Source organism: Vigna angularis, chromosome 1 (assembly GCF_016808095.1).
Source record: "Vigna angularis cultivar LongXiaoDou No.4 chromosome 1, ASM1680809v1, whole genome shotgun sequence".
Lineage (NCBI taxonomy): Eukaryota > Viridiplantae > Streptophyta > Magnoliopsida > Fabales > Fabaceae > Vigna > Vigna angularis.
Genome location: NC_068970.1, coordinates 55,504,754 through 55,528,163, shown reverse-complemented (window position 1 = coordinate 55,528,163; position 23,410 = coordinate 55,504,754). Strand labels below are relative to the sequence as shown.

General features: G+C 32.1%; 3 protein-coding genes across 7 annotated transcripts; 1 reads left to right on the top strand and 2 right to left on the bottom strand.

The window, feature by feature from the left end:
- The first annotated feature begins 4,707 nt into the window (after positions 1-4,707).
- Positions 4,708-10,773, top strand: LOC108322880 (protein HIGH CHLOROPHYLL FLUORESCENCE PHENOTYPE 173, chloroplastic). Of its 2 annotated transcripts, XM_017555161.2 has the most exons (16): positions 4,708-4,846; positions 5,241-5,486; positions 5,605-5,766; positions 5,919-5,969; positions 6,396-6,530; positions 6,920-6,943; positions 7,089-7,200; positions 7,645-7,770; positions 7,872-7,921; positions 8,568-8,726; positions 8,807-8,902; positions 8,985-9,100; positions 9,190-9,313; positions 9,950-10,063; positions 10,230-10,310; positions 10,450-10,773. In XM_017555161.2, exons 1-16 carry the CDS (start codon positions 4,787-4,789, stop codon positions 10,594-10,596), a joined length of 1,803 nt encoding a protein of 600 aa, XP_017410650.1. In that variant the 5' UTR covers positions 4,708-4,786; the 3' UTR covers positions 10,597-10,773. The 2 variants fall into 2 exon arrangements, with proteins under 2 accessions (XP_017410650.1, XP_017410658.1); XM_017555169.2 differs by lacking the exon at positions 4,708-4,846 and having other exon boundaries at positions 5,346-5,486; positions 5,621-5,766.
- A 2,092-nt stretch (positions 10,774-12,865) lies between these two features.
- Positions 12,866-13,505, bottom strand: LOC108341267 (uncharacterized). 4 transcript variants are annotated; one of them, XM_017578969.2, is made up of 2 exons: positions 13,112-13,505; positions 12,866-13,013 (listed from the first exon to the last, which is right to left on the bottom strand). In XM_017578969.2, exons 1-2 carry the CDS (start codon positions 13,394-13,396, stop codon positions 12,996-12,998), a joined length of 303 nt encoding a protein of 100 aa, XP_017434458.1. In that variant the 5' UTR covers positions 13,397-13,505; the 3' UTR covers positions 12,866-12,995. The 4 variants fall into 4 exon arrangements, with proteins under 4 accessions (XP_017434458.1, XP_017434471.1, XP_017434452.1 ...); XM_017578982.2 differs by having other exon boundaries at positions 13,142-13,505; XM_017578963.2 differs by having other exon boundaries at positions 13,149-13,504.
- A 3,782-nt stretch (positions 13,506-17,287) lies between these two features.
- Positions 17,288-19,143, bottom strand: LOC108337437 (probable WRKY transcription factor 65). Its single transcript, XM_017573970.2, has 3 exons — positions 18,797-19,143; positions 18,316-18,462; positions 17,288-18,157 (listed from the first exon to the last, which is right to left on the bottom strand). Exons 1-3 carry the CDS (start codon positions 18,964-18,966, stop codon positions 17,662-17,664), a joined length of 813 nt encoding a protein of 270 aa, XP_017429459.1. The 5' UTR covers positions 18,967-19,143; the 3' UTR covers positions 17,288-17,661.
- Positions 19,144-23,410: the final 4,267 nt, after the last annotated feature.

Genomic DNA, 23,410 nt, shown 5'->3' with positions numbered 1-23,410 from the left:
GAGGGGTTGGGGTCTGTTGCATTTTACAATTTTATTCGCATAGCCAGTTTAGTCGCTATGCGAGAGATCCAGAGTAGTTGGTCTCTGTCTAGGGTTTTCGCAAGGCGAGTTAGGTCGTTGTGCGAGAAGCTTATGGTCTCACTATGCGAAGGTGTGCGCTATGCGAGAGGTACGTTCTAGTTCAAGTCTTGTGTGTTCTTATGTTGTTTGATATGTATCAATAAGTGTTGTATGGAGTAAGTTGAAGTTGTATCATGAAATATCTGTGGTGATTGTGGTATGTTGTAATCAAAATTGTAAAGTTCAAGTGTGGTTTATGGACGTAATTTCATGATCCTCAAGGAGAGGAGACATGGTGGTGCCCTATGTTATGATTCAAAGTGGAATCTCTAGTTGAGATTCAAGTAAGTTTAGAATGGATGCAAGAGCTCAGTCTTGGGGGTTATCCTGAAACTCCAATGGTCTTTCATTCTCAAGTAGAGAGGATTGATCCATGTCGTGAGGAGTAGCAGGAGGTCCTAGTCTTGGGTGCTTCCAATATGGCCCAAGGTGAGTGATAACGGACTAACCTCGTGAGTGTGGTAGGGCGAAACCCATTGACAATGGCTTTGCAAAGCAGTAGAAGCCACCACGAGTGCACGACCCGCCATAACTCAGCAATCATTCTAAGTCCGGACAGTCAAAGTCAGTGTGTGTTATGTGTGAAGGGTTTAAGTGATGTGAATGTATAATATACTTGTATGAAGTTAAATAAATTGTTGTATGATTAGTCTTTGTTTAAACTAGCTTACCCTTTTGTGTGCTTATGTTTTGTATGTTTTGTTGTTCTTCTTCTGCGATGACCATCCTTTGGATGTGAGCAGCGGAAGAAGATGTTTCCCTGGAGCAAGCATTGGATGGAGGTGATGCTGGTGCTGAGTAGTGGTTTTTGTTCTTTAGAGCCTCGTGTATAGTTTTGCAATAGTTTTCAGTCTGTATATAAAGTTTTAAATTTATAGTTGTTTTTGGATGACTGTAAAGATATCACTTTATATTTTAGATGGATAACTGTACTACTTTATCATGCATGTTGCTTCTCTTTATTATAGTTTACACTATATATTGGGATGTTACATCGTTGCTAATTTAAAGTCATTTTAAAATTTATAAATAAATGTTTGAAATAAAAAGGTAAGTGGTGATATTTAATATGTATTAACGACTAAAATCGTGGAATCCTTATTGACATTGACATCAAGTGTTTTTTGCAGGTAACATCTAGGTTTAACAAAAGAGATAGCTAGGACAAACGGCAAAGTAAAAACAAACATTCAAACCTTCAAAACATTCGTTATACCGTGACATGTTCATTTCGAGCCGATAACCGAAATATGTTCTCTCTTTTATTTTTAAATAAAGTTATCCATAAATTCATTATTTTCATCCTCATCAAATTAGAAAAGGTAACTCTAAGTTGTATCATCTATGAGTATTTTATATTGTATTTTTTCAAAAAAATAATTATTATGTTTTTTTCATAATTAATATATTTAATTATGATTTAATTATCATACATACTATTTTAGTAATTACGTTTAATAATATTTTAATTTTCTTTTTTTGGTTCAATATTAATTTAATTATATAAAGAAATTGCTTTTAAGATTGAGGTTAAAAAATTTTATTCTTTAAATTTTAGTAAACAATATAAGATTAGTTTAAAATTTCAACTCCAAAGATTTCATTGATGATGGTTTTAATCATTTAAGTTTGAATCTATTTTGGATATGTAAATCAAGTCTTTTCTTTAACAACAGTCTTTCACTCTGTTTTTAATTCAATTCATGTTGTTAACATTAGTTTGGAATACTTATCAAAGGTTCTCCGATGTCAAAGTTAATTCATTTTCAGATAGCAAGGGAAATCAATGCTTAATTAATGTGTCGTCTATCACCTTAACTTGAACCTTTATTTATAAACTTCGTAATATATTTTTAATTAGGATAAACCTATTTACAGTCAAAACATAGATAATCGTTATTAAGCCTTTAAACATAATGATTTAAATTAATTAGTTGTGGCACCATGATCATCCGATCTATTGCAAGAAATTCCTTTGAACTTAGGGTTGACTATCTGGCTAATAATCTACCAGCCAAGATATACTATACATATGCCTCCATGCTCGAGCACCGGCTAAGTTGCAAAGGGATTTATACTTTGAACGCTCGATGTTCTGTCGTCTTCTTTGTTGGTTGTTTGTGTCAAATTATGATCGTTGAGAGAGCCTACCATGATGCCTCGAACTTGACCCATGTCAGAATTTGAAACATTGGATTGTTCTGAACCATTAGATGTGTAGAGATCTAACAATTGGGGTTTCAAGACGGTTGATATATGTGCTTCTATAGATAGGAGTGAGCTTGACCCATCATCTACTGTTGTTGTTCAACACACCACTAATTCTTAGGATGTTTAGCTTTATTTTAGGCTTATTCAGGCTTTTACTTTTTGTAAAAAGTATAGGTTGTCGTCATTTGGATAGGTTTTTGTAGAAACCATAGTTGTATGCAATGATGATCATATTTTGTCTTAATCAGGTTTTTTCTAGTTTAGCTTAACTATCTTTAATTTTAATTTAATCCATCACTTGGAATCTAAGTAAATGTACTTGTTATGAATGATTCGTTTAATAAGGTCTTTGCCAAAAAAAATTCTTAATTGCTTTTGTTGATTGTAATGCGTGGTAGGAGTTTTATGTCTTGCCCTTAAGCACTTGTTTAATTTATCGATAATGAAACGTTAGGTAGGGGTCTTGTTGTCAGAACTCTTTCTTAATCAACAATTGTTAATACGATACACGATATGAGTTCCTTTTGAACTCCTCTTTTACCATTAAATTTTTCACAATCAAATTGTTCGGTAGGAGTTTTGTTGCCATAACTCTTCGTTAACCTACAATTATTAATATGATACACAGTAAGGATCTTAGAACTTGTCTTCAATTGTTAAGTTAGAAGGCTTGATGTTATAGAAATTACAGCTATTTGTCTTGAAAATATGATTTTATTGCTTTGGTTGCGTCACTAAAACGTCCCAAACCAAAATTCTTCTTAGGGAAAATGTTGGTGGTAAAAAAAAGTACGTTGGTCAAAGTTTACAAAGTTTAACTAGAGTAAAGCTTAAGATGAGACACATTGCAGGTATTAGGCACACTCTTTCATTCTTCAAATTTTTTACTATCGTGAAGGATATTTCCTAATTCGACATAAGCTTGTAACGTCATTCATCTTTCTCCCAAGTAAGTCTCTTTCATTGAAACTTCTCAATTTGACTTCACTATTATATTTTCGAGTTACTATTCTCCTACATGTTTCTACTTGAATGGTTACTATTCTCTTCTATAACTATTGTATTTAATTATGATCTAGTTATTATATATCATTTTAGTAATTATGTTTAATAATATTTTAATTTTATTTTTTAGTTCAATATCAATTATAATTATATAAAAAATTTAATACCAAGGATAACGAATTTTATTTTTTGAATTTTAGTAAAATTGACATGATTAGTTTAAATGTTAACTTCAATATTTTATTGATCATGTTATTAATAATTTAAATTTGAACCTATTTCCACAATATGAATGGAGCCTTTTCTTCAACGAACGGTCTTTCATTGATTGTTTTCGAATTCAGTTTCTATTTGTCAACACCATTGGAAATATTTTTTAAAGGTCTTTTGATGTCAAAGTCATTTTAATTTAAATGTAAAAACAAAAATACGTAATTAATCAACCATCTACCATTTTATCCCTAACTTTTATTTATAAATTTTGTAATGGACTTTTAATTATGATGAGTTTAATTACGGTCCAAATATAACTCATCCTGATTAAGCCTTTATTTAAAATGGTTTGAATTAACTAGTTTAAGCTTGATCATTCGATGGTTGTGACACCATGACCGTCCATTCTATTGCAAGAAATTCTTTTTTAACTTAATTTTGATTATAATTGAAGGATTGAAATATAAAGTATAATACCATTTATCAAACGTGCTTGAATATATTAATTTTTGTCAACAACAGGTGAGTAACGTACATTTTATTAAATTCATTACTTAGTTCGTCATATTCTTACTATTTTAAAATTATAGAAAAAAATCATTTTCTATAATAAATATTATACCAACAAGATTACGAAATAAAATGACAGATTATCAGTGATATTACATTAAAAATGATAGTTGTGATTTAATTATTAATAAGTTAAAAATTTGAAAACAAAATCCAATTATAATTTTTTAAGTATTAAATTATGTAATTTTTGACAAAAGTATAATTTTTAAATGAATTATTTTGGTGATATCAAAATTGAATTGGTCACTAATTATTCTAATAAAAACATAAACACATATGACAATTTTTTATAATAAAAATTAATAAAATTATAATTATTAAAAAATATAAATTATTTATATAATTTAATTATAGATAGTTTTTATTTCTTTTCATTTTTATTCTTCAAGTTACCATTTTATTTAAATATAACTAACTTTTTAATTTAACTACATTTTAAAATTAAATAAATAAAAATTAATTATTAAATAAATTAAAATCATATATATTTTTTTTAAAGAAAGAAAACAAAATGTAAGAAAATAGTATATATTTATTATTATAAATAAGTTGATTCTAGACCCAACTGAAATGGACACCTTCGATTTGTGGTTGATATGAATCCTGCACTGTAAATATCAAGGCAACCTTAACTTCCCAACATATTGCTGCGATCATTTTCCAAATGGAAGCGTTTAGCACGACTCAATCCTCCTCTGCTTCCACGTCTCTTCTCAATTTTCAGGTATTACTCTCACGTTGGAACATATACCAACCCTCTTATTTCATCTTTTAACACTTTTATACTTAATAGTATTATGCCAAATTATCACAACCAATGTTGTAAACATAATTTAACTTCCTTGAATTTGCTACCTCTTTGATTTTACTGAGCCAACATAAAATAGGTTATTTCATGTTCCTTACATATTATCCTTTTACTCTTATCATTCAGTAAAATTGGGTTATCCCGGAAGTTCATTGAATGTCAAAATCATTTCTTGATATTGAACTTTGATTCTTATTTATGCTGTTGCTGAAGATGGAACTTCCCTTTTCATCAGAGCCAGTGAAAGTTTGGTACTTGTTGATATAATTTTTGCTTCATCTTGTTGCTCTTCTGTTAATTCATACTGCAGGGGCCTCAGTTGGCTAAAAGAAAGTTTAGTAAGAATTTTCCACACACTATTTTGGCATCACCTACGCTACCTAAACCATTTCTTCAGATTTATGGTAGACCTCAGGCATTAATTTATTCGTCAACGAGAATTACTTCTGGAGCACACAGAGCAGCAATATCGGCTGAAGCTGGACGACAAAATTGGGATTTTGGAAGATTTGTAAAAACACTATACTTCTTCAATGGGTTTCCATCTCCTGCTAAGGTAACATTGTCTTCAACTTTCAACTAGTATAACTAGAGTGTAATAGGAAGGAAAAGAGAGAGAGGGAAAGACTGGTATGGATCTACTAATGAATATTCTTCATTTCTGAATTGTGAAGTTCTTTGACTTTCTAGTTGAGAAGCTTTCTGGTCCTTCCCCGAGTGTAATGGTTAACACAATTAGAACTTCTGATATTGTCCTGGTAGCTGGAGCTACTGGTGGCGTTGGTCGAAGAGTAGTTGACATACTGCGGAAGAAAGGAATTCCCGTCCGAGTATTGGTATTGTTGTTAACTTACCTTTTTCACAAGATTTCATTGCATATAATAGTTTCTAGGTAAATAACAAAGAAAAGAATTTAGAAATTTTTGGTCTATTAATACTTGAATTTGGTGCATAACAAATATTATATTTCTGTGTCTATATTTATCAGGTTAGAAATGAAGAGAAGGCAAGGAGAATGTTAGGCTCAGATGTTGATTTGGTGAGTCAGTTTCATAATCTACTGAAAGACTTTACAAATGATCAAATAAATTCGTAGTATCTTAGTTCGCTACATTTGTTTTGGGTTCTGAATTTTGCAAAAGTTGCCACCTTACATTTGTAGTTACCATTTTTGTTCACAATGAGGAGTTATTGGACCTAAATACAATGCATCCAGCAATGATGGAAGATAAGTAAGCTTGGTGAGCATGTGTTTGCGTAGGAGGAGATAATCAATTTGACTTCTGGCCATATCAAGTTCTTCATTGATTTTTCTGTGGAATATCTGCTAATATTTCAAGATTTTGTGGAATATAATGATGTTCCTCAGTATCGAGTGATTTGCAAAGAGTGCACTACGTAAATTGATTGTTTCTTTATCCATTACTTTTCTCTGCTGCCAACTTACCTTTATATGTGCACTAAGGTTATTGGAGACATTACAAAAGATAGCACTTTGATCCCTGAATACTTTAAAGGCGTGAAGAAAGTGATTAATGCTGCTTCTGTTATAGTTGGCCCTAAGGAAGGAGACACTCCAGACAGAGCAAAGTACAGCCAAGTATGTCCATTAGATTTATTTGGACAAACAAATTCGATTTTTCTTACACAGTAATTACTGCTTATCTTTCACTGAGAACTAGGTGTATAATCTACTAATGATTCTATTTGGACAAATTTTTCCATAAATACTCACAAAAAAGTCAGTAGAAAAGAATGAGATAAACTTCTTTCATATGCTAAAATTAGGTTATGAATATGTTAGGAAATTAACTTATGCATAAGATAATTTTAACTTGTACGAAAAAAAAATAACTGTTTATGGGAAAATTTATAACAATGGGGCCATTATCAACTTGTTACTTCTCTTAATTGTTCTAGTTACATGATTTTTTGGTGAATGCTTCATATTTATTTCTCACTAACGGAATGAAACTATTTTTGGTGCAGGGAGTTAAGTTCTTTGAGCCAGAGGTAGCTTACTGATTTTCCTTTCTGTTGAAATTATCTTCAGAGTCAGAGGTTTTGTTGTCTATTTAATTTGGAAGTACAGTTGGTCTGAAGCTTATTTGTGAAGTTCTTGAAGTTTCTTTTCTTAGTTATTGGTTGTTGAAAACAGATAAAAGGTGATTCACCAGAAAAGGTAGAGTACATAGGAATGAAAAATTTGATCAAGGCTGTGAAGGACAATCTTGGACTTCGAAGAGGAAGGCTATTATTTGGATTTGAAGGTAGGTTCCTAGTTGACAACACAATTAATTGTTTTTATTCAACGTAATTGCCAGATCAAACTTTTTATATACATGTCCAGTGACCACCAAACTTAACTTTGGTGCATAAAAGGAAACTTGTAGAAGCAGAATTGATTTTTATTCTTTCTTGAGGGTAGAGGGTGCAAGAGGCTACGAGGCACAGTTCATGCATTAAAAAGTGTTCTGAATCCACTTGGCTAATAGTTGGAATAACAATTACGGGTTGATATATTGGATTGAGCTTTGAACTTGGAACATTAAGTTGCGAGACTGATTGCAGCATCTCTGTTGCATGGATTGGCTTTGTGCTTGTAACATGCCATATTTAAATTATACTGCTGGTTTTTACCTTGGTTTTTGAGTGTTTCAGTTTTAATGCTGTGCATCCTGTGAATGGAATTTTCTTTTCTATTTTCCTTGCAGGCAATAATTACAGGCAACTTCCTTGGGGTGCTTTAGATGATGTGGTAATGGGCGGAGTTAGTGAAAGTACTTTCCAAATCGACCCAAATGGGGGTGAAAATGGTGGGCCAACTGGGGTTTTTAAAGGTATGTGTCAAATTCTTGACAATGCATGTGATTTCGCTTTTGGGGGAATTTGTAAGCTGTATTTTACTGCCCAAAATAATACAACTTTGTGTCTAGTTCAGGCGTTGTTTCAACGGCAAACAATGGTGGCTTTACAAGCATTAGAACTAAGGTAATGAACAGCATTTATATTAACTTTTCAATTAGTTCAGGCAATTGGCAGTGACATATGTGATTCAATACCAGACCACTGTATGAGAATAAAAGTTTACATTAACCAACTCTGACGCAATCTTTTTCCGAAATCTTGAAAATGAACTCAACTTGTTCTCTTCAATAGAAAAGTATCCTGTGTCTTCATTCCTAATGTTCCTCTAAATTCTGATGTGTGGATATAAACTCGGAATCTCTGTGCTGGTTCACTTTTAGCAACTTAATAGTTCAGTGCTAGTGAAATGTATATATATTAAAGAACCGTTTGGTTTGAAACAAGGAAAGCACTTATTTATTAGGTCAGTAAGAAATGAATACAGTTTTCCCTTGAAAGTATGTAATTTGAAGTATGAAATAAAGGTTCAAAGAACATCAGCATATAAAATATTTTGCATTTATTATTTTTTCTAGGACTATATTTTTCCATTAGTTGGATTATTAACGTTTAACTGTATGTATGACTGTAATTATTTCTAAGTTTTTGGAGTTTCAACCTGCCTATGGCTAATTGTTATTGCTGTGATTATAGTATATTATGATTTCACTTTAACCAGTCACTTATTGAAATAAAGTTCTTATATAAAAGGAGAGTTCTTATATTTCAGAATTTCTCAGAACCTGAAAATCTTTCTGCATATGATGGTTTGGAGTTCCGCCTAAAAGGTGATGGCCGTAGATATAAAATCATTGTTCGCACAAGCAGTGATTGGGACACTCTTGGTTACACTTCAGGCTTTGACACTGAAAAAGGAAAATGGCAATCGGTAGGTATCATCTATTGCTGTTGCTGCAGTTTATACTATCTAATACATGCTCAAGTGTTTTGTTCTTTTGTTTTTCATAGATTCAAGTGCCATTTTCTTCCTTGAGGCCTGTATTTCGAGCAAGAAGTGTGTCTGATGCTCCACCATTTGATCCAAGCAATGTTGTATCATTACAGGTATGGCTTTGCTTGTACTCCATTATGTCTTTTGGCTTAGAAATCCCACTGGTTCTTAACGATGGAGCTAAATTCTCTGCAGCTCATGTTCAGCAAGTTTGAGTATGATGGTAAATTAAATGAAACTTTTGTGGAAGGTCCATTTGAGCTTCCAGTGTCTAGCATAAGGGCATATATAAAGGATCCAATAACACCCAGGTAATAGCCTTATCTTTTTGGCTGTCTTTTCCATGCATTTCCCTAATATACTTTATCTTTTTTTGTACTCCTTTATGTGTCACATCTAGGTTTGTACATGTGAGCTCAGCAGGAGTTACAAGGCCTGAAAGGCCAGGGCTTGATCTAAGTAAACAGCCTCCTGCCGTTCGGTTAAACAAGGAACTGGGTTTTATTCTCACATTTAAACTAAAGGTAAAATATCTGGTGATGATTCCTTGTTTAGCACATATACATTAATATTACTAAATTTATAAGATCAAGTGTTTGTTCTTGTTTAACTTAATAACTACTTGATTTTAGAACCTGTGAGAGTTGACTGAACTGGAGCAAAACTGATGAACAAAACCAATTTGAACGGGTTGCTGTACTTTTTTTGATTTAATTTGTTTACAATTATAAAAAGTATTTTTAATCAAACAAAAGTCTGCTCTATACCAAGTTACAAAAAGGCCAATGTATGAGGTTTCCTTATAAATTGTTATTTAACCTCTATGATTTTTTATCTTACAGAACATGGAATATAATCACTTTGTGTTAATTTGAATGGCTGCTTTACTTTGTTTTAATAATTGTGTTAGTTTATTAGTCATAATATTGTATACAAAAAATGTATATTTAACTATTAGCGGTTCCAACTACAGTTCAACTTAATAAATCATGAATCACTGTCTTCACAAGTTCAATAACTGGTTTGGTTTTTAAAGCATTATTATTCACACATGCAAATTCCTTCTAATCTCTTTAATATATATGTGTGAGTGTGAGAAATTTTCCAACTGTCAAACTGTTTTGACTACTTCACATATAAAGTGGCTAATGTTGCAACAGGGCGAAGATTTGCTTAGGGAAAGTGGCATTCCTTATCTAATCGTGAGGCCTTGTGCATTAACTGAGGAGCCTGCTGGTGCCGATCTTATTTTTGATCAAGGAGATAATATTACGGTATCGTGAAAACAAAAGATGGATGCTTTTCTCAGTTCAAGTGCTCTGACTAAACTGTTTATCTCACAATACATTTCTGCTTATTCTCGATATTGTTAGCAATTCATTGTAACCATATATATAGTAGCATTTTGCTCATTGCCGAATGCTATGCAAAACTTAACAGGGTAAAATATCAAGGGAAGAGGTTGCTCGTATGTGTGTAGCTGCACTTGATAGCCCTTATGCGTGTGACAAAACATTTGAGGTCAGCCTTTTCTTTCATTACGTCATTGCATTTTGGTTTTTATATGGTTCATATGCATGTAATCACATGGATCTAGTATTTGATTATGGTCATTCTCACTCTATTTTACTAACTACATAATCTTTAACATACATTGCAGGTCAAAAGTGTCATTCCATTTAGTGAGCCATTCACCGTGGATCCAGCAAACCCTCCCCCAGAAAAGGACTATGACATATATTTTAAAAATCTAAAAGAAGGCATTACAGGGAAGGAAGCTCTCCAACAAAATCCTGTATCTGTTTAGTGTTGGAGTATTGTACAGCTATGAACATTGCAGATGCCAGAATACGTTGAGCTATACAGTCTTTTGATCTTTAGCGATCTAAACTTGACAAATTTGTTTACCTTCTAAACCAAGTTACATACGACCTTTACTTTACAAGATGCATGTATATTTTGTCTTTAAATAATGACCTTTTTCCCCTTTTGTTCCGGCAAATAGGAAATCAAAATTCAAACTGTAAGGTAAAGTTATCGTTTTTCATTTCTTATAGCAGTTTAAGTTTTTTTTTTAAAAAAAAAAAAAATCAAATGAGTTTAAGTTTTATATGAAATAAAAGTAAACAAGTTAAGTATCTTATAAGAAAAAATACCTATGAAAACATTATCTTAATTTTTTTTAAGATGGAGGCACTATCATTTTCGTATGCTAATTTGATTCAAATCAGTATTTTTATTAAATCTTTTTAGTGAATTTTTCTTGAAATACCTTAGTAATATTTTTTAAATGTATTATGACGGTTTAAAATTAATTTTTATTATATTCAACTTCTTTGATAAAGAGTATTTTGTCCAATTTTTCTTTAGGAAAAAGAAATTTGTACAAAACGCTAATTACAGAGCTTTTTCACTGGTGTCTGTAGTTCGATTATGATCATCAATGTTTCTTAAATTGAACGGATGTTTCCTTGTCTAATCAAAATTATATGGATTGAATTCTGTTATTTGTTGTGTTACATTCAACCAACCTAATTCTGTCCTAATGAATTTGGTTTACGTTAGAGCTAATAGAGTTTAAATATTTTAATTTTTTCAGTTAGAACTTTTTTTATTGCCTGAATAAACTCAGACATCGATTTGTAGTTCCAATCATGGTATCAACTATATTGTTTAAGAGAATAAAACAATTGACCAGTCCATGCTAATTCTCTATAATAATTATTATAAATTTCCGTATAAATAATAAATTATTTGTTGCACATCATGTCAGTGATTAAGGGAAAAAACAATAAATAAATTAAAAGAAAAAATTGTTCTATAGTTACAATTTTTACACATGTACCAAAATGGATTGGAATCCAAATATTGTATCTTAAAGGATCAGTGCTTTACTTACACAATTCAATATTTTCATATTGAATAAAGTTTAAAGAAAATAATTAATTTGTAGTTTAATGTTCTAAATTAAATAATATATATATAAAAAATAGAACTTGTTTTTTTATCAAATAGTTAGCCTGCAAGGTATGATAATGTGAAATTTGGATGAGAAGTCGAAAATAATGGAGCTTACTAAATAACTCCTCGTTCAACTAATTAAGTATTTATTCAGTTCTTATTTAATGTTTATCATCAGCTCGTGATTATTCAAAGCTTAATTTTAATTCCTTAAAAAGTTGAGCCAAAAAGTCAAGTAAGTGGTGGGTTTGTAATTCCTTGCAGAACCAATCAAGTATCCAACTTTAGATGCAGACAGTTTTAAAGATGTATAATTATGACAAACCTATTCATAATAAAAATCTTAATTTCTAGGATTAAATAATTCCAATGACAATTATTACTCAAGAAAACAAGACAATGAATCATATAAAATCATTAAGAGAAAACAATAACATAATTCAAACTTGATAAGAAAGAATTTTAGTATTTTTTCATGTCGATCTAATAAAATGTCATATATAATTATTTTAAATGATGTGATATTATTTTAATTGATAGTCAAAGAATAATTGATTATCATTCAACCCAATTCCCCTTATGAGTTTCATGAGGAAATTATACTTTTTAAGTGTCACTTCATCCCACAATATGGCATTGCTTTCGCGATTCCTGAAAGCCTGCGTTTGTGTTTTTTTTTTTTTTTTTTTTTTGTGTGTTAGTCATTTTCAAGTGTGGAGCAAAGAAAGGTGACATTGTCACACCCTATGTGGCTTCTAATTTCATGAGTGCATTGGCGAATTTGAAAGACTTGACTTGTCTTGAATTGTGTTCTTTTATCTTTGATGAGTTGCTATATAACTACCTATAGAAGAAGAATCTTATGGGTGGTGAATTGAGAAATCGAGAAAGAATATTAAAACATGGTATTGGTAGAGAAGTGAAATTGTGTTGACAAAGCCTATATGAACATGTGACTATTAGTATATCTTAATCAAGAATGAATAACAGGAAAAAGAGAATGCTAGGGGACCCAAAGGTACAGTGGTATGAAAACAATGGATCACAAATTCATATTCTATATCATATTTTGCATAAAAATGGACACATATACATCTTTTGCGGCTAACCAAAAAGAATAGAAATACACGTAAATTCCTGTGAATATGATACTACAATCATAGCGAAAATTTCGGATTAATTCACTTTTGTATTGTAAACAAGAAACAGTGAAGAAAAATCTTGGCAGTTTGTTTACATTCACTATCAGGCACAGAAGAACACCTGCAAAAAGGATAACGCATAGAATTTTTCAGTGGTAATTAGATAATTAAGAAATTGAGATGTAGCAGTAGTTGGAAGCAATGGAACAGGGAAAGAACCAAGAAGTATGAGTGTACAGTGAAACAAACTCTGAACTTTTTGGCATGTTTTCTTGGAGCAGTTTTTCTTCTGAGTCTTTGAAGCATCTCTTGCTCAGTCAATATCCTTCCGGGTGAGTTCAAGAACACCGTGCGTGGAACCGGAGGAGACCACAACCCACTTTGTTCATAATCAAAATCAAACGGTGAGTCATCGTTGAACTTCTGTAGCAACCTATCAGACACGGGCTTTGGGACATGCTGAACTTTGATGTTTTGTGGAGAGGTATTGGTTTTGGGCAGCATTTGAGTGTGAGATATGAGTGATGGTGAATGAAAATTTGAACGATACTGATAACAAGGCAATGTGGTGAGTGTGAGATAAGGAAAATAGAGGGTGGGAGAGATGTAGCATATGCAATGGAGACAAATTTTATGAGGGGCTAATTATGCAGAAGGTGGGAACTGTGACAAGGACGTGTATGGCTGTATACAATCATAGATAGGTCGTGATCACCATAATATTAGATAATGAGATTCTTTTGCTCTTTCAATGCCAAGTCTTCACTTTGTTTGTTTCCACTACCTGCATTTAAATATACCAAAATACTTATTCAAGTGAAACTTTTCGTTTGAAAAACCATATCAAAATCACGTTGGAAAAGAACATGTAATGGATGACAAAACCACATTTCTTGCTTATTCTAAAGCCCTTCGATTTCGGTTGGTGCTGTTCATAGAAGCATAGGGTGCGAAACTTTATATTGATTAGAAATAAAATTAATGTATACACGTTCTAGTGCAAATAATGTTTGAAATTAAGCGTGTTGGTTTGTTGAAAGGATAAACAATGCAAATGGGGTAGAGTTTGACCGAAATTATGACAACGGCAGGCAGCAACTAATGTATGTTATATTCCTTTGTTTCATGTATTTTGTGGTTTTGATGTATTATATAAAATGAGTATTTAAGTGTACTCGTTTTTCCCTTAAAGGCATGGGAAAAGTTTGATTCGTTTATTCTCTGTTGGTATACTGTGTTTATGTGTGTAAAATGGGGAGCCAGGTCTGGTGTTTCTGTAATCTCTGAGGATTAAAATGTCAGATTTTGTTTGCATCTTTAAGGTACAAGGAGGAAGTGAAGATGAGGAATCAGTTGCATTACACAGAAAAAACTATCATCATTTCACTAACCAATAGTCATTGTTGAGAATGTTGTTTTTGGTATTTCTTGCCCTTTTGTATTCTTAGGATTAGTTAACCGTGTATAAAACCAAGTGCTTTATTTGAAAATAAATAAAGAATTTATTAGAATTGTTTCTTTTATTATTATACAGTCACTTGTCTTCGTTTAAAATATCAAATAGTTTTTTATTCTAAGCTAATATATTATTATACAAGTTAACGGTTAATATTTATCCTTTTCATTTTCACATAATATATCTCATTTTTTAAAAATGATAATTTTTATTTGAAATATAATTATTTAAATTTAAAATTTAATCCAATTATTTAGATTTTGCACTTTTAAAAATCCAGTCCATTTTCACTGTTTTTTAAATGGTTTTAAATGGGCTATCCAAGGATATATTTGGGCCTTCATACCACTGCATGCACCTTGGCCCGTTAAATAAGCAAAGAATCAGGGCGCTTAATTCTGCATCCACGTTTTTCTTCTGTAACTCCAAACTTTTTCTTTTTCTCATATTAGTCTATTTGTAATAATAAACCGGATCACATAACTAAATGAAAAAAATTCAGGAGATATAATGTGAATCACAACAAGAAATTTAGTAAATTTTTTAAGAGGTGTAGTTACGGATTTCAAAATCCAGTGAACAATTCTATATTCAAAAAAGTATATCGGAATTTTAAATCTGATTAACATTCACAAAAACTAGATTTCTGATGAATAAAAAAAATTCATATATAACTAGATTTCAAATTTTGATTAACAAAACAAATTATACATAACTGAATTTCAAAATTTAATATGAAAGAAAAAACTGATAATTATTACCTTAATTTCAAAATCATTTGACACTGTTTGATATCTGATGAACAAAAACATGATTCCACATTACAAATGGTTTTGAAATAGAGTTTAAAGAAAGATTGTGGTTTTGTGAAAGTTTTGAACTTTCCTTTTAGTTGTTAATGTAGAGGAGAATATGGCTGTTGAAAGCAAGATGAAAGTGATGAGGGTTAATGTTGTTACAAAAGTTTATAAAGTGTTGAAGTTGTTTTTGAAGTGATGGTGTTTAATGCAGATTGAAACGTTTCATGAGCCAATTTTGAGCTAAATTATTGTTAGTTGGTCATGTCCCATATGCTTTACAGTGACTTTTTTTGTTATACTATTCTTTGTCAAATCATAACTTATAGTTTGGTCAAGACCAATCAATAAGATTTCTTTATCCTTTTCCACAAAAATCATGAGAAATTGACGGTTGTCTTGTATTTATATATTTTGTAATAAATTAAGGGTATAGAAGTAACTAATAGCATATATAAATATATATTTTAAGGTAACTAATATAAATATCTGTTTCTTGTATCTAGAAAGAAAAAGTCCATATCTGTCTCTTTTTCTTTTTTATAAATAGAGTATTTATGAAAAAAAAATAACATCTATTTTCAAAATATTGATGTGATTCCAATAAGAAGAAATCCTTTACTAATAATTGTAAAGCAGACATATTCATAGCCCCATCTGGTTCTAGAAAATGTTTTTGTTTGATATAATACTAGTGATTTAATAATATTCTTTAATTTCTAAGTTTTAGCATAAAGTAGTGCAGACAAATTTTTTGTTATTTATAATTTCACTCTTATTGTCATTTTCTTACATATATTCATGATTTAAAGCAATAATCAAATCAAAATAAAAATTTGACCCATTCGCTAAATCCAGCTTTTTGTAACTTCCACGTCTACATTAAACTCTTTACATAAAATATAACCACAAATAAAGTTAGGTAATAATATAAATAGACTTTTAATAACGATCTGAGCATAACCACAATTTAAATTACAACGAATGGTGAAAAGGTAGAAAAAGATAGATATAAATATTAAAGTTTAGGGCGCAACTTTGACAACTTATAAATTAAAAAGTTGAATAATCATAAAGAGAAGATCCAATATTAAAGTCAAACTAACATTTATGTCAATTGGGCAATATTTCCTTTTAAAATTGTTTTGAAGTTAGTTCAATTACACTTTGTTTACCTTTAAGATAATAATTATAATTTATCCAATAATTATACTGTATCACTCACATAATTAACGTCTTAAAAGTTATTCTTATTCATAAATGTTTAAATTTAGTAGAAATAGTACCTACTTTAATGAGATTAAAGAAATATTTTTATTTATAAATATTTAAATTTAGGAGAAAAAATATACTAATAAATGGCATTTATGACCCATTTAGTTTTTAATATATATAATTTCTGATAAAATAACATGTATACATCCTCTAACTTTTAAACATTCACATCTCTTTTACTTTTAGCCAACGGTGATTTAAATTTCTTTTTTTTTTATACAAATATTGTGTTTTTTTCCTTTTAAATATTTATTTTTTATAATTTTTATTTAAATCTCAGTCAATATAATACTTTTATGTAAATAAAAAAAGTGTGCGTCATTTAATTAAGAGTATAAAGTAAGTGATTTTTTTATTTAAAACATAATAAAGATGAATTTCTATTGAAAAAACAAGAAAATGTGTAAATATTGCTTTATTAAAAACAAAAAATAATATATATTAAAATTAAAGAACATAGCAGTATCATTTACCATCTCTTCTGAGATTATTAAATTTATCCTCAAATTTAAATTATAAAAAAAATTACTTTGTAAAGTGATTTTTTTTGGTCGGTACTCAATATACTATAAATATATAAAGAGTGAATTTATATAAAAAAACATAAAATTACAAATAAAGCGTATTTTTTTTTTAAATTATACAATTTTGGGAATTCAGTAAATTGTGATTAATTGTAAACCGTGTTTTTATCTGTATGATTAACAGTAAACCGTGCTAGAAACAAATTAACAAATTTATTGAAAATAAAAAAATTAGAAAGTTAATATAATCATGAATTTAAACGAAGATTTTTGTTCATTCTGGGCCATTAATAGAATCGGCGCATTATTAATATAGTGTTCTAGAAATAAAGAGGATATGGGGTCCAGTGAATAATATAGTATTTTCATATGTATTTTTTCAAACATTGTGCAAGATGTTTGAAACGGACGGCCAAAGTTACGCTAATTACAACCACTTCCCGACACGCACACACATCGTTGTCTCATCTCATCCCTCATTAACTGCCCCAAACTTCCTCTTATTCTGTTTTTCCCCACTCTACTCATCTCTTCTTTTCCTTTTCTACTCAACAAACTAACTATCTTGTAATAACAAAAAATAATTTAAATAAAAATATCTCAAAACTACAAGTAAAAAAAATGCTGGTATCTTTTTCTCGTGCCCGCCGCACCAACAACGTGTCAAACGGGCACCTATTGTTTTCTTTATCTTTTTTCCTTTTGACTTTTCTGCCCTCAACTCGTGGTCCCGCACCACGGCGCCGTGTACCGCCGCCGCTCCGCCAGAAGCCCCTGCCGGAACATGACCGAGCACTCCGGCAGCTCCCCGAGGTCGGCGAAGAGCAGCTCGTCCTCTTCCCCCATCGGCAGCAACGCCGACTCCACGTCAGCGTGGTACCCTGCGGAAATAATCGGGCTTTCTAGAACAGTGGACGTTGTCGTTTCCATCTCGCCCAGCCACCCCATCTCATCCGCGGTGCTGATCATGGATTCGTCCCCGCCCAGTTCAGCAAACTTTTCCTCGAGTTCCGGCTCCGGCTCCGGCTCGACCGGGTCCGTAACCGGTTCGGGCTCGGGCTTCTTTGTGGGCCTGGTGTTGTTTCTTGAAGCTGGCCAGGGATGATTGTGGTCGGAAGAGTAAGTGACGACCAACATTGTGGGGTCCACGCAGCTCCTTTCCACTTGTTTCCGTGCCGGGCACCCCTTCGAGCTGCTACACCTGTAGTACCCCCTGTTGTACCAAAACAATTTCTTAATATTACCCATCAAATTCACCAACTAACAAGACAGTTACACTAGTTATTTCCGTTTCTTGTTTTCAGTTATTCTGTACACAATAATAACCAAACATGAATAACAACACTCAAACGTTTTGGGAATGGAATTAACCTTGGATAAGGCGAACCCTTGATCGGTTTCTGCCCGTACTTTCTCCATGCCCACGAATCCGACGGCGGGGTGTTGCTCTCTCCTTTTAGCCTACACCCTTCTGTCTCCTTGATCGGGATTTGCACCACCCTTTTCTGTATTGCCCTCCTGCATGTTTCAACAAAGGCAATTCCTCTTTTCACTCACCCTTTTCACATATACAGTCACTCTTTTGAAAAACCACACTATACACACGTACGGAAATTCTGGAATCAAGAATTGTAACAGTAGTGGCGAAATTAAGAATTTTGAGAGTGGTATTTTAGGTAAGTAGTTTAACACTGAAAAAGAGAGAAGAAAATCGAAGGTTCGTGAATACGAACACAAAGTGTAAAACTTTGGAGAGTAGCGTAGAATTTGTGACATGATTGGTAATTCATTCGGAGCACTATGCCTTGGTTGTAAGATTTAAATTTGAAAGGAAGATGTAAGGAGTGGTAACCTTCTCTTTGATGAGGAAGTGGGGGAGGTGAGAACGCCATCGATGTTGAAGAGAGAAGAAGAAGGAGGGGAGTGTACAATGCTTTCTTGAGGTCCATCAGAGTCTTCTTGTTCGTTGATGTAGGAGTGACGGTGGTTGTTGTTGTTGTTGTTGGTGAGTTTAGTATCCATTTGATGAGAGTTGGAGTTGGATCCCACGTAGAAGTTGGGGATGGTGATGGAGAAGGGTTAGGTGGTAGATTAGCAGAAGAAGAGAATTAAGAAAGAAAAGGAGGGGAGAGAGAAGGAGAAATGGCCTTTAAAAACGGCACATTGTGTTGACAGACTGGCCTTCTCTTTGTTTATTAGAGGACGTGAGAGCAAATACTTCATCATATCCGAACCAACACCAATTTATATGAATATCTATATGTCATTTGAAAGCAACCTTTTCTTTCTTTACTACTTATTCTATCTTACCATTTTCCTTAAGGATAAGCCCATTGATTATATTAATGTAACTAAGTCTCCTCTTTTTGTCATATCTGCCCACCCTTTCCCCCGCAATTACTTACTCTACTTTTTATTACATATATAGTCTGCCTACTATTAACTCCTAATTTTAATTACCTCCCACCCTTCTATAATTCAACCCTTTTACTGCTTCAAATAACTTTTATAAAATAAAAACTGCTTCCGTACTCCAACTGCGTTCGATGAATTCAAAATCTCGTTTTTTTTTTAAATTAACAAGTCCCTTTTATTACATTTTCTAATGTTTGAAAACGAAATCTATGTAGATAATTCTTTTTATGGATTAAAATTCTACTTAAACTATGTCGAAATTAATAAAGGTGCCAAACTTTTCACCAAACATAAAAGGCCTACGACGAAGAGCAGTGGGCTTCTTCTCCAATGAAATAGCATACTTTGAAATTTTTTGTCACTTTAAGCTCCCTTAAGCCAAACCTAAGGGAACCTTTTCCGTGGTAGAGGTGATAATAACTAAATATATTATATTATGTATTTGTGAAAAAAAGAGCACTATATACAATTATGATTTATTAGTTCAGTGTGGCATCACGTATTACAGTCCCAACAATAATAGCTACTTGGTGGAAGTAGAATCTTAGAACTCCTTCCCAAAACACCAGAAATATAACATTCTCACGAAAGATATAACGTTATGGAAGTAATGCAAGAAAGTAGTAAATTGGTAAGCGTTCAAAGGAAAAGACAATTCGAGTAAATAAATATTTGACCATCATAACGATGAAAAGGTGCTAAGAATGTATCAACTTTGAAGAGACACTTATAAAACAATGTTACAAATGTTCAGACATTAGATCCCATAATGACCAAACAATATGAATAATTCCAACTCAGCATGCTAGCTTGAGGGAAGGGATTTATTGTTTTGGGTCGACAACCTTGGCCCAAACCCAAACAAAGTAAACACATTTACCTAAAAAAAGAGAGACACCTTACACTCAATGCAACATGGTAAGCAAATCCACCATCAACATACGACAGAAACTGAAATATACATATATATCTCATATCAGAATCCTGGGAAGTAGTGCAAACATGTAGCTCATTCAAGCATGTAGATGACGTCACTCGTGCAATGAAATTAACCAAGGATAAATATTCAAGACAATCACCTTATAAAAAAAGAAGCAAAAGAAGAAAAGTGAGCTAAAGAAGGGTGAAATTGTATAATATGTGGGTTTAAATAAGGATGATTGTGTGTGATGACATTTAATTGGATATAAATTGTAGAGAATGGGTAGGTATCGAAAAGTTTAAGTAACATTTTGATTTTTGTCATGACGTAGCATTTAATATTGAGATCTCAATAGTTTTGACTGAGTCACTTATGGCTGGATCTGTCGCTCTCCAATGGGAAAGGGGTTGGAAGTAGCTATTGGCCAATATGTCATAAAAAATATCAAACACTGAAAACAAATCATTTTTCTAATGTGCCTAAAAGCGTGAAGCAATGCAACAACTCTTTTATATCATTCATCATTTATTATCTCCAGCAACCCACATTTTATATTATTTTCCACATTTTGTCAGAAAAATAATAACTATACCAATCTGCAAATCAATCCATGCAGGAAAAAAAAAAATAAACGTATTTCATAGGTTTCTTGTTCCCCAAATTTTGACTTCCTTTCCTTACGGCACGAGTGATGCAAATTATTCCCCACCTTAAATAATTATAATTTGGCATCACAGTACCATCTCTTCATATCTTATACATTTTCATTTTTTATTTTATTTTAAGAAAGATTGTTGAAGAATCTAAATCTTCTTATCACGGCCTGTTTATCACTCTAATTAATAGATCTTTATTATTTGCTATTTATAAAACAATCATACTTAAGTTATAATGAAATTTTCTAACCTTTTTGTTTGTTTGTTTAACAACACTGTATTATTTTGCCCTGTCAAAAGGGTTGTGAAATCACGCCACCTTTCAAGAAACATATCTTCTTTATTTCATAGTTTCATATTTCGAACCCCTTAATTTACTTCTTTGTCTAGAATTTTTTTTTTCAGATGTTCAAAAGTACATTAAATATCAACACATCCATATTATGCCGGATAAATCTGTTTAAGAAGCTAAAACTCTCTTAATATCCTCATTTACAGCATAAATCTAAATCCTAAACGTAAGTATCTTAGAAGTTATTCTCCAATAAGAACGTTCACTAGTAAAAAAATCCTTTTTTAACGCGTTATATACACCTCGGTTTTACTGAAACCAAAGCATATAAAAATGCGGTGGTATTTTCGTAAATATTGAGTGGTTATATGCCTCGGTTATATATTAACCGATGACTATAAATGTTACTGTCTCGAGTAGAAGGCGAACCGAAGCATATAATATAAAGTTTAAATGATTTTGGCACCGGTTTTGTGACTGAAAGGGTTTAGGCACCGGTTTTGTGATTGAAAGAGTTTAGGCACCGGTTTAAATTTGACTGAGGTAATACCTTAGGTTAAAATAAAAAGACCGAATTTCTCTCTCGCACTCTTGCACTCTTGCGATTCTCATTTGCCTCCCTCGCCTCCAAATTCTCTTCTCCACCAAACCCTAACATCAAGGCACGCCGCAAGCCGTCGTTCAACCCTTGCCGCAAGCCGCCGTTCATCCCTTGCCGCAAGCCGCTGTTCAACCACGCCGTCGGCCGCCGCCGTTCCACGGTGCTCGAGAGAGGGATCTCCTCATCGCAAGCCTTTCATCGTCACGGTAAGCCTTCTGCACTCACAGAATCATCTCCATTTCTTCTATCCTTCATTTTCCACCGAAACATTCATAGATCTAAACCCTCCGTTAGGGTTTCTTCTCCTTTTCACCATTTCCCTTCGATTCCACCGATTAAAACCTTGTTTTCACCGTTAGAAACTTTTTCCACCGATTAAACTTTGATTTACACCGATCAATCGGTCCAGAATAAGTTTCCTTTTTCTTCTAGGGTTTCTAGGGCGGAAGAGGGCTTTAAGGGCGGCGACGGCGACAGTGGATGGAGGTTTGCGAGCAGTGACGAGGCTGTTGTTGTTGTTGGGGTCGAGGAGGACGAGGCGTTTGCAGAGGCATGCGGGACAATCAGAACGTTGTTGCTCCCAATGTCAATGATCGTATATTTTTTTTTAAATTATTTTCTAATATATGTTTTTTAATGTTAATTTCAAAATTAATTTAATTTAATTCGTCTTAATTACTTTCATATTATAGATTTGAATTATTACATAGAAGGATATCATTGTTTACTTCTATGTTATGAGTTTAAACTCTCGCACTTAATCAGAGTGTTTTTAAAAATTACTATTAAGTAAGAGTCTTGTGGGATTTTTTTAATATGAGAGCCACTTATATATTTTTACAAACTATTATTTTTATTACTATTTTTAAATTAAATTTTATTATTTTTAAAATATTAATATGATTTACATTTTCAATTTTTTTTATTTAAAATAAAAAATATAATTTAAATGTTCGAATTTTTTATTTATTACAAATTTTATTGTAATATATTTCAAAATATTTACCTACTGTATGTAAAGACTCAGAAAATAGAATAATATAGTAGATAGAAGTATTAAGATAACTGAGCTTTTAATGTTGAAATACACCAATGTTGAAATACACCAACAATATAAATAAGAATTTCTAAACACTCAGTTCATTATCTTAAAATTGTTTATCTCTCTAAAACCATTATTTCCTAATTTTCCTCTCCCTTCTCTCTAGATTTCTTCACCCATAGTTCATCTGTTCAGCAATCAGGGGGCACCTTAGTGATCCTGGCATCACAAGCTTCCTATTCCTCCGATCAATTTCGTGTTTAGAGCAGGGTTGATCTCATTTCATAAATCGGTGGTCTATAGGTGTTCTTAGAATTTCTTCGAAGAGTAAGCAAATTCTTGAAGGTTGTGGAAGCTGTCTGGTTCGGTTAGAGGTAAGGGAAGCTAGTTAATTTAATTGGTTGATGTGTTGTGGAACTGTACTGTTGTATAATGTTGTTTGGAAGTTTGCTTGGGTATGTAATTTAGTGAATGTGTGAATTGTATAGTGGTATGAGATAATATAACCTGTGATCTTGTTGAACTATTCTGTTTTGAG